The sequence below is a fragment of the Falco peregrinus genome, chromosome 1 (genome assembly GCF_023634155.1).
Source record: "Falco peregrinus isolate bFalPer1 chromosome 1, bFalPer1.pri, whole genome shotgun sequence".
Taxonomy (NCBI): Eukaryota; Metazoa; Chordata; class Aves; order Falconiformes; family Falconidae; genus Falco; species Falco peregrinus.
Window position 1 is genome coordinate 126,046,327 of NC_073721.1, and position 11,198 is coordinate 126,057,524.

The 11,198-nt window shown below is 37.9% G+C and overlaps 1 protein-coding gene across 4 annotated transcripts in view; it reads left to right on the top strand.

Moving 5' to 3' along the window:
* The window catches only part of PIAS1 (protein inhibitor of activated STAT 1), a 67,101-nt gene that overhangs the window by 50,769 nt on the left and 5,134 nt on the right, over positions 1 to 11,198 (top strand). For all 4 annotated transcript variants that reach the window (XM_055816332.1, XM_055816324.1, XM_055816347.1 and 1 more), the window contains exons 8-13: positions 1,000 to 1,073; positions 6,364 to 6,524; positions 8,370 to 8,500; positions 8,817 to 8,994; positions 10,173 to 10,315; positions 10,649 to 10,686. In XM_055816332.1, the coding sequence (XP_055672307.1) occupies positions 1,000 to 1,073; positions 6,364 to 6,524; positions 8,370 to 8,500; positions 8,817 to 8,994; positions 10,173 to 10,315; positions 10,649 to 10,686 (725 nt within the window). The remainder of the gene's footprint in view (positions 1 to 999; positions 1,074 to 6,363; positions 6,525 to 8,369; positions 8,501 to 8,816; positions 8,995 to 10,172; positions 10,316 to 10,648; positions 10,687 to 11,198) is intronic.

Genomic DNA, 11,198 nt, shown 5'->3' on the forward strand with positions numbered 1-11,198 from the left:
GCTGCTTTATTGTTTCCTCGGACAAATACACGTTGGTATAAGTGCAATATAAATGCAATCAAAACCCGCTGTATGTTTCTGTTTCAGGGAGAGGGTGAAAATACCAACACCTGACAGCTGTTGGTCATACTCTTTAATGCTCAGATCATGCGCGTTGTACACAGCATAGACCTTCTCCAAAAGCGAAGAAATTAAACCCCCAGTAAATGCTACAAAGCCAGTGGTATATAGTGCTGGGCATTAGCTTGTGTTAATGCAGTGTGATCACTGAAATGCACAAAAATCGATAGAGTTTCCAGGTGGCTGCTGCTCTGTGTATACAAGGTGAGAATGAGGGTGTAGGTCCAGTTCATAGAGCAGGAAGAACATGCAACTGACTTGTTCATTTAACCAACGACTGTTTATAAAACAGTCCTTGTAGGGAAAAATAGAGGATGATTAGAGATGAAATACTTCTGTAGTGCTAATATTTCACTGCAGTTATTTAAAACTCAAATTTTGTCAGGATACTTCTGATGTCCTATTTCTCAATTTCCTTTTCAATTTTAAGTCAGAGGATTCCTTTATGAGTATTTCAGAGGTTTACAGTGATGCTTGTCCATGTGAGTTAGTGACATTTTTTAATGTGCTTGAAGTTAACAGTCAAGTCAATGTGGCTCATCTTGTTGGTAGATTTTAATAACTGTCAAGTACAAAGTTGCATGTATGTGAAAAGAGACATCTCTGTATAAATACATTTTCTAGGGATCTTGCTTTAAGGTGAGCTTTTCTGCTTTTCACTTTTCTTAAATCTTGTTTATGATCTTTCTAGAGAGTAAAGACTGCTTACGTTACCTGTTTACTGTGTGAGTCTGAAACAATAGTCACTGCTGCTTGCTTCCAGTACATACAGCAAACTGAAAGTTTAGCACGTGGTTTCAGACTTGTTTTATTTCTCTATTATCCAGTTTGTGTTTTAAATCAACTGTAAAATAAACTTTTTCTTCTTTCAAATAACAGTTAAAGAGAAACTGACTGCTGATCCAGACAGTGAAATAGCAACAACAAGCTTAAGAGTTTCTCTTCTTTGTCCAGTAAGTTCGGGGTTTTTTTATTCATTCAAAACTGATTCTGATCAAAATGTGGCTGTTCTGGGACACGTATTTGGTAGAGGTTAGCTTGTGTTTACCTGTGTGTTAACTTCGTGGGGATCAGATCCAGTGCTGAAGTTACCTGTCACCATGCTTAAGCATGTGATATACCCCTGAGAAAATGAGTATTCCATTAACTGGAAAACACTATTCAAAATTATATGTAAGCACGCATTTAAATCTGTCACTAGATCATCTGAGTGTGCAGTTTGGGTCCTTGATAAAAGCCATTTCAGTGGTAAGATAGTTGAATGTGCCTGTTAAAACTAGCTCTTCAGTCATTGTCTGCAGTCAGAGAATTGAGCGTCTTTTAACTGAAGTTGATTGTATGCATGTGTACACTCTGAGTATTTAATAATCTTAGATTAAAAATGAAGCAGTGTCCTAGAGGTGGTTCAAAGAAAATTTGTTTTAAATTGGAAGTGGGAGAATACAGGTCCAACGAATGTGGAAGTGGCAGTACTTACTGTATCTTGACCTGCTAATTCTTTTTAACCAAGTAGATGCAGAGATAAGTGGTAGTTTATAGCTGGGTTTATGTTATCATTGCTACGCTGCACAATATTAATATTATGTGCACTTTATTTAATCTTTGGGACTTAATGCTCTTGTTTCAGGTATACATGTGCCTTCAGAATAGTTGCTCTCTGTGTTGATTGACACAGTATCTTTATTGCAGTATAACTTTTTAACCTCTTTTCAAGATTAAGGATACATCTGTTTCCTGATTTGGTTCAATCTGCTCAAGCTTGACACAAAATTTTCAGTTCTGAATTCTAAAGGCCTTTATGCTTGCAAAATTGAAGCTTATTTCTCAAGTTATTTAATATGTTCTTAAACTCTACCAATGTGAAAATAAGCTTTCAGGTATATAAGCTTTGCTTTGTAAAAAGCACAGTTGACATCGTGGTTACTTGTTACATGTGTATTAGGTTACTGTAAACCCTTAAAAGTGGTATTTTTATGATCCATGATCTTAAGACTTTCTCCATACTAACATTGATGCTAGCTAAATAATAACATTTTTAAGGAAGGTAAAACTGATCTGTAAGAAAGCTACAGGGACTGGAATTACGAAATAAAATACTGATCTGTAAACTTAGAACCCCCATAACCTGTAATCATGTAAACGTGGAAATCTGTGTCACATCAAAACTGCTGCAGATTTGAAATGCTGAAGTATTTTGGGTCCACACCTGGCAGCTTATTTTGTTGAGTTCTTACAGTTGAATTTTTGTTGTGTTGTTAGTACTTTGTTATTCTATAAAGCACAATGATAGTCCTGTTGTTTTTTATTTTGTCATTCTTTAGGCACAGTATTCTTACCACTTAGGATTAGTTTCCAATACAGACAAGAATAATAATTCATTAGTAGAAATTAAATGACTGTAAAGAGTTTAGAAGTGCTTACGTATTCATTCATTATCTTAAATTAAACTTCATGCATCTTCTGGAATTATGGTTTTTTACTTCTGTTGTACTTGATTTGTCAGAACTACTACTTCAGGCAGTTATGTTGTGTTATAGATCATTCCATGGGGGTTTTCTGACATGCTTCTGTTTGTCCTGATTGCCTCCATTACTGATAAAAGTTCTGCAGTGTGTTTAGATGCATTTTTTTTCTGGATGACTGCAGTTCAGATGAGTTGGTATTAGAGCAGGAATATCCTCTACAACATTGCTTCTAGGACTGCAAGTTTGCTAATACTAATGAAGATATCAAGTCCTGTTTTGCTTCCTCAGAGTTCTGCCAGGGGTAAAACCAAACCAGCAATCAGACATTGGGATGTAACTCTTCAGAAGTCCTACCTTTATCAGCATTTAATTTCCTCTTCAAAATTTACTACTTTTCTGGTAGACATACAAAACAAAGTCTATAGCAGGTTATTTTGAGCATATTTGTGTCATTTTAATAATGTTTACAAACCACACTTTTTTCCCCAGTATGTTCCTAATTCAGTGCTGTCTGATTTCACTGTAGCTCTTGGAATAATCCATCATTGCACAGGCTCGTTGGGACAGACTGCGCCTTTCAACTTGTCCTATGAATAGAAAGGTTATTAGCATGATTCAGACTGTCCTCGGGTCTGAATGTAATTTTATTATAGCCTCCATGTTTTTAATTGCTAATTTGTAAACATTTGGCTCAGGGAGATTTTTTTTGTAAATATTTTGTGCTTACTTTCTAATGCTTGAATGGACAGTGTATGCTTTGAAACTACACATTGAAAATGCTGATTTGCTCTCCAAGAGCAGAACGAAAAACTAAAGAACGATGCATCTTCAGCTGTGGTAATGTTAGGGTGCTGTTCTCCCATCTCATTTGTTACGGGTGTGATTCTCTTGTGTGTGTACTTCAATAAAATAAATGGAATTTCGTATCTGAATGGGAGTGGCAGGTTTAGACTTTATAACCCTTATTTTGCCCTCAAGAAAGTACAGAGTGAGGCAGCTTCCTCTGAATTTGTTTTGGATTGCTGCTGAGCTTTTTTTAGCACAGGGGCCTGCTCTCCCTCTGAGACTGTGGAGTACAGAGAAAAAGCTGTCCTTAACTGTTGGCTGAATCTATCCAAGGTACAGCAGACAAATGGGCTGAACTGAGCCTGTATTTCAGGAAGACACTTGAATTCATGTTCTTTTTTTCCCTTGAAATAAAAATAAATAAATCCACAGGCTCTGCAACTGGCCCAAATATTTAACTGAACAAAAATTCCAAACCTAGCATTTTACTGTAGGTTTTGCAGCTTTGTTTACAAATCTGTAATTTCTGTTTTGGGTGCATTTTTTAGCATGAAAAGATAGCAGTGTTTTGTACAGTCGTAAAATAAATGAAAGCAGTGTTTGTTTGGCTGCCGACAGGCAGGAATCAAAACTGTAACAGTGTTGGAAAACACAGTTTTTCAAAAGTTGGGATGCATCCCTTCTCTTATGACCTTTTGTTTTGTCAGTTCTGACACAGCTTGGCCAGTATGGCATAGCTGATCCAGGAAGTTCAATGCCAAAAATGGGAAAGAAGACATCAGTGCTCAGTACACTGATTCTATCTGCATGCGTATGGCTTTGGTTAAATCCAACTATGGCTTAGACATTGGAAGCACAGTTTTTATACCAAAAGCTTGTGAAAAGGTGTCTGTTTTAAATCGGCTTTTTTACTCAGGAGACAGGTATTTATGTTCTTCCTGCAGCATTTGTCTTCAGCCTTCCTATTTTTATTTTGCATCATGTAGAAGCATCCAGGTTTTATCTCCGGTATCCTTACTCTTGCTCCTCACTGAGCTAGGAGACTCTTATTGTGCCCAAAAGACAAATGAGCCGTTGACCTACCATCTGGGAGATAAGAATTCCTAACAGACATGGATCAGGGGGCCTTGCTTTGTTGGGAGTTGATTATGTGATAGAAATAATGTGCTTGGTCATGGATTTTGGGGGAGGGGGTGCCAAACACAAGGCACATACAGCACCTCCTGCCGCCTGGGCTCTCCAGCACCATTACTGCAGGCTCCCCAGGGAATTCTTTGCTCCCCTCCCATCTGGTGGTGAGTGAGAGCCGGAGGGAAGAAAAATAAGCAAGATCCTGCAATCTAGCTGAATTTGCTGGGAATGGGGTGGAGGATTTCTGCTTAGGGGGAGATGCAAAAAAAAAAAAAAAAAGCATCATGGAGGAAGTAGTGGACTGTGAGTAGAGCCTTTGTTCTTGATATTGTTTTTAGTTTCCTGATATTCTGAGATTGAGTGCCATCCTGTGGCACCCATCTTGTATTGCTCAGAATCAGTATGCATGACCACGGTGCTTGCTTAAGCCGTACTAAAACCAGTTCCTCCTGCTATCCACTGCTAGAATTGGCTGAAGATTTTAAAATGAAGTAATTCTGTATGTTCTAGTAAAATACATATAACTTCAAAGTATTCAGTATAAATAGTTCTTAATAAATAATCGTTTTGTTGTTTTTTAATGTGGAAAAAGTCTTGTTTAGACATTCTTACTTTTTACCTTTAGTGTGGTCAGTTGAAGCTCCTTCTAAACTGCAGCATAAGCACTTTGCCAGAAAACAACTGCTTGGGTTTTGTTGTTTTTTTTTTTAAGGCGTCTCCTCTCTTTTATTTCAGATTAATATGACATCCCTTTCACTGTCTAATCATTTTTGCATTCAACGTGATCATATGTTAATGTTTTATGGTCTAGGTTAGCGTTGATTTGTCTAATCCAAACTAAGATATTCCTGTTCCACAATTTAGCCTAAACACTTTCTGTGTCTAGTACTCCTATGTTATCTGCTCAGTTTAAGCACTCAGCTGTGCTTTTTGTATTAAACTTGTGGAAGCTTTGTGCTGACCTGCAAAACGTTGCTGTCCTGGCCTTTTCACAACTTGAAGGAAACGATGGTCCCCAACTGAAAGCATACTTTAGAACTCATTTTCTTCTGTTCATCTTCCGTTAACGTTTGCAGACCCTGTGTAGCATTGAAAAGGTATGATGGTATTATAGAGGATAGTGAGCTATTTGTATTTTACATGAGAAAAATTTCAGCAGCGAAATTTCAGATTAGCTCAAAGCTGTATACATAGCAGTGGTGTTTATCACAGCAGGAGGAGTATAAGATTGTTTCTGAATAGTTAACAGGTGTGATTTATTTTGTGAGTAGTCTGTTTCTGACAGTTTTCTGGAGAAAGTAGTGAAAATGCTGGAGCTAGAGAAATACATCAGGAAATGATCCGTAATCCTGCAAATGCATTTTCTATATGCTTGCTTCTGTGACTGTAAAGTTAAACAAGTAGTTCTGATAGTGCCCTGATGACTGAGATGTGGACAGCAGCTTGGATACACACTTGAACTGTGAGTAAGTAGGAGAGGACTGACCCATATTCATCAGCTTTCAAATTTCTAATGAAGGAGAATTCTTGTTTTGTGGTTGTACAGGACACTGCTATGTTGCAGGTGCTCAGTGGACTCTGTATTTTGTTACAAGAACATATCAGGATGTAGTCTTCAGTTTCCTTGATCAAATGCAGTTTAAAATGTGATTTTTAGTAACTTGTGTGTGATAATCAAACCTCTCAGAAGGAGGGAATGGTGTATGTGGCATGTATGTAATTAAAACTCAGATTCGTGAGAGTTCTTTCTGGAGTAAAACTCAGCCTGTCTCTGGTCTCATACAGAAGAGCCTTGTTTGTTAGTGTAATACCAAGATGATGTAATCTTGTTGTTTGGTTTGTTTTTTTTTTTCTCTTAAAGCTTGGTAAAATGCGGCTAACTATACCATGTAGGGCCCTGACTTGTTCACACCTGCAGTGTTTTGATGCCACTCTGTATATTCAAATGAATGAGAAGAAGCCAACCTGGGTTTGCCCTGTCTGTGACAAGAAGGCTCCCTATGAACATCTCATTATCGATGGGTAAGTAAAACTTGAATCAAAATGAAGACTGTACCTTACACACTGTGCTTACTGTTCTTGTGCTGCACGGAATACAGTGTGCTGAAATCTGGGTGATCTGGCTGGGACCTGTTTTAAGTTACCATGTCATTTAATTTCCCTGCTGTTGGTAAAGAATTACTAACCAAGTACCTTGTCATTCAGTATTCTGGAAGAATTGTGGTCATCAAACTGTTACAGTGAATAATAATGAAAGGTATTCCTTCGGATCCTAGGTAAAATTTTGAGCTATTCTGCCTAAAATTCTTGTAGGTTGGGTTGTTGGGGTTTTTTTCCTCAGTATTGCACAGTGCTGGATCCGTAGGTGAGAACAGCACATGTTGTCTTTTAATGAAGCAGCTGCACAAATCTGGCGTAGTTGATAGCAGACATTCATGTTAGATCAAATAAATACTGCCCCCCCCCCTCCCCAAACGCATCGACAATTCCATGTACAATTTCACACTTGGGGAGTTGCCATGTATCTAGAAAGTGAGATAGAAATTGATTCCCTGGCACTGCCTGCCTGCAAAACATGAAAAAAACCTACCTAGTACTGGTCTTCGCGAAGCAATGCTAAGTATGTATTCCTGGGCTGGCATTTTAATTCCTTAGATAGGAATCTTCTTTCCAAAGTGTGATAAAAGAAGAGAACAAATGAAGTCTTCTGAGAACACTCAGAATGGTTTATTAAAAAAAAAAACCCAACAAACAACACACAACACCCAAACAAACAAAAATGCTAAAACAAACAAACAAAACCCCAAAAAGCAAAACTAAAAATGCTGAAACAAATAGAACCCCAGAAACCACCTCAAGAACGACTGAGTCTTTTTTAGTGAATATGTGCTTCTATTTTGGTGACCTGCCAGTGAAGCATAAGGTTGCTTGGGATCCCCTTTAAGGCCTCACAAAAAACTCTTCAAGAGACATTCAGGACCTGCACAGGCTGCTTTGGATTCATGGCCTCTGAGATTTACAGGTCCTGTGCTTTAGATCAAAGAGCTGTGGGTTTCCTTGTTCTAGTTTTCAGCCTAAAATAGTAAAGACTAAGAGTAGTAATAATTAAAACAACGCGTTTTCCTTATTTCTTTTTGTGTTGCCAGGTGCAGATGTTGGAGATTAGGTGACGTAATTATAGCATCCCAAAGAGAAGGTTATTTCTAGAAAATATTTCTATCTGGGAAAGAGTGAATTTTCCCACTAATTAAAGCTCTTTCCTGCAGAACCACATGAATAGTCTTGGTCAAATGTTGGAATTCCCACTGGGAGTGATGTGGAGCCAGGATCCTGAAAGTTTTAGGAGACACAGCTAAGGAGAAGTTTAGATTCCCATGCTCAGCCTTTGTTAGGGAGTTGTTGCTTATATAGAGGTTTCAGGAAAATACTAGTCCTTAAATACTCAGCTATATGGACTCCTTTAAGATGTGGGCTTCCTCAGCTAAATATTGTCAAAAATAAATATGAGTAAGAAGGAGATTATTTTGTTTAATGCTAGTTCGCATTCTTTCTGTGTTTTCGGAAACAGAGTTCTGTGTCATGAGCTCTGCAGGATTCCACTGTTCTTTTAAGTAAAAGTGCAGGTTTTTATTTTAGATTTTTTATTTTATTTATATTTTAATAAATTAATAAAAATTAAATAAATAATTTATTTATTTTTCAATAACACCTTTTATTAAGGAAGCAGATGAGAGAAGGCTAGAACAATGAAAGCTTTTGACGCTTTTAGAACACATACTCACACTTACACTGACTAATAACTGCTTTTTTTCCTCCAATATCTCTAAGCTTTTTTGAGGACTGATATTATATATTTTTGATTGACAGGCTGTTCATGGAAATCCTGAAGTATTGTACAGATTGTGATGAAATTCAGTTTAAGGAGGATGGATCATGGGCTCCTATGAGATCAAAGAAGGAAGTGCAGGAGGTAACTGCATCTTACAATGGAGTTGATGGTAAGTTGAGTTCTGGTGCGTATGGACTGAATGTCATAGTGTTGAGCTGTTAAGTATTGATGTTTCTTTAACTTTTCAAAATGCTCACTTTTGCATGTATGTTTGTAGCTTTTAATGATCACTTGTGAGAAAGATTACTTGACTAATACCTCGTTGGGACTGATGGTACTTTTAAGTTATCAATGTTACGTAATTTTGTTGTCTTTTATTCTAAATTGTAAGCTTTATTAATGATGGCATATAATAAGCTGTGATTTTATGATGACTGTAGTGTTGTTGTAAGCTACAGCTTATAATGTTGATTTACTTTGTATAGGATGTATAAGCTCTTCCTTGGAACATCAGGTGTCTTCTCACCAGCAGTCAAATAAAAATAAGAAGGTAGAGGTGATTGATTTAACCATTGATAGCTCATCAGATGAAGAGGAAGAAGAGCCATCTGCGAAGAGAAGCTGTCCTTCCATATCTCCGGCATCACCATTAAATAATAAGGGGTAAGAATAAAATATACAGGCCAATGCAGAGAGAATATACTTACGATGGAATGTAGTAACAATTTTGAAAGAAATTGCATCTAGAAAGTTTTGTATTTGGATTATATCCTGATTTAGTAGCTTATAGCAAATGGTTTTGCTCTCAGGTCACAAGGCCTAATAAGACTGGAATAACAACTTTGTGTTGTTAAGTGTAACATGATGCAGTTTTTCAGTTGTATTTGTGAAAATGAGCATGAAATGGTGCAAAAGGTTGTGGCTTAGAAGTATGTTTTGCAAATCTGGAAATGTTTTTTTCTCCCATAGAGAAATATAAAAGCAGCACATACCGGGGGTGGGCTGGGGGGAGGGGGGGGGGGGGGGAAGAGAGAGCGCAGTGAGAAGCATGGGTGTGTGGTATGGGAGTGTGTGGGTTTTGCTGGTGATTACTGCCAGTAGCATAGTAATAAAGAAGACCAGAATAACTTGATTACTCCTGAGTAGCCAAGCTGTTAATAGCACCCTGTTTACATAACCATGTAGGGGTGAAAACTGAGGCTAAACCAAAGGGATCCTGTTATTGAAGTGATCGCTACTCTAGTAATGTAAATGGCTCATTGATCACTTAAAACTCCTCAAGAGCTCTTTGGCTGTCTTCCATTGCTAATTACCATGTAGAGTATAAATGTTGTGCTGTTATACAGATTTGTATGGTTTTGGGGGTTCAATACGGTTTTAGGATCATCTTGTCCTGGCTTAGGAGTATTTATAACATATTTATAGCAGAGATCCCAATACCATTTATAGTGAGAGTCGTCCGTTTCTGTTGTCTGAGACTGAACTTTCTGTTGCTTTTAATTTTGCTAAACTTCAGCTGTCTCGAACTGAATTAAATTTTCTGATTAAAATGTCATTGTGAGAAGAAAGCTTAGGGAATGTGGGGTGCTCATGTCTCTTCCAAGACTCGTTGAGATGCTGTAGCATTGTGATGCTTTTTAGTGAAGCTTTGAATCTTAGTAGGCGGCGTTGTTGTTGTGCACCCATCACAAAGCTCATAACACATATTGAGACGTTGACTTTGTGTTAAATTTAAAAATAGGCATACCCTGCAGGGAACAGCAATAGAAATCTTCATTTCTTCTTTAGCATTAAAGCCAAGACTATATTTTACAATTGTAACAAGCCTTTGTTTCTTCCAGCATTTTAAATCTACCCCATCAAGCATCTCCTGTGTCAAGAACACCCAGCCTTCCTGCAGTTGACACCAGCTACATCAATACATCACTTATCCAAGACTACAGGCATCCATTCCATATGACACCTATGCCTTATGACTTGCAAGGTGAGCTTCTGACTGTTCGTAGCTGTAAGTACAGCTCTTCAAGCAATAATAACTATTGTAAAAGGGTTAAAACATGCGGTTGTTTGACAGTCCAGTAGTTCAAAGTACTATTTTCCATCCACAGAGGAAGAGATGGTATTTAAAAAAAAAAAGAGAGAATTTCTGTTACTATCTTAAGGTTTTAAAAGGTTCATGTTTTGCAAGCTCTGGTAATGAAGAGAATCTGAAGTGCCATCAGTATTGTGCTGGTTTTATTTCAAAATAAATGGTGGGAAAATGGGGAGGTGCTTTTTTGTTTTGAGAAGCTTAATTTCTTTCTTTGGCTCCTTACAGGTTTAGATTTCTTCCCTTTCCTGTCAGGAGACAATCAGGTGAGTCAAGGAAAATCAAGTCATATAGCAGATACTCTTTTCTGAGAAGGACTTGCTGGCATGGATGTATAGGCAAGGAAGGAGCAGATGTATGATGTAGGTGTAAATGCAGGGAAGCTGCAGCTTTATTTTATACACACGAAAACCATGACCAAATGTAAGAATTGTCTAATTACAGGTGTAGGATAAGGCAAAACAAAAGCTAAACATTTCAGCTTCCAAGGGTTAAACTCAGTCAGCCACTGTTGTACTGTGGAATGGCCCTTGGCCACGGCTGAAGATCCACCAGCCACCTCCACAGTTTTTCAGACCTGAGGTCTGACTTTGGCCATCTGAAAGTGCTGGGCCTCACCACTGGGACCCTTTACACAATTTGGAGAGTCGGGTAGCTCTTGTTTTTTCGGAGGCTGTGTACCTGTTTATACCATGTAAATGCTTACTAAGATTACATTGGTGCTGGCTCCTATAGTTCCAGGAACTAAGCAGGTCATTCTCAAAAGTAGTCTGGATTG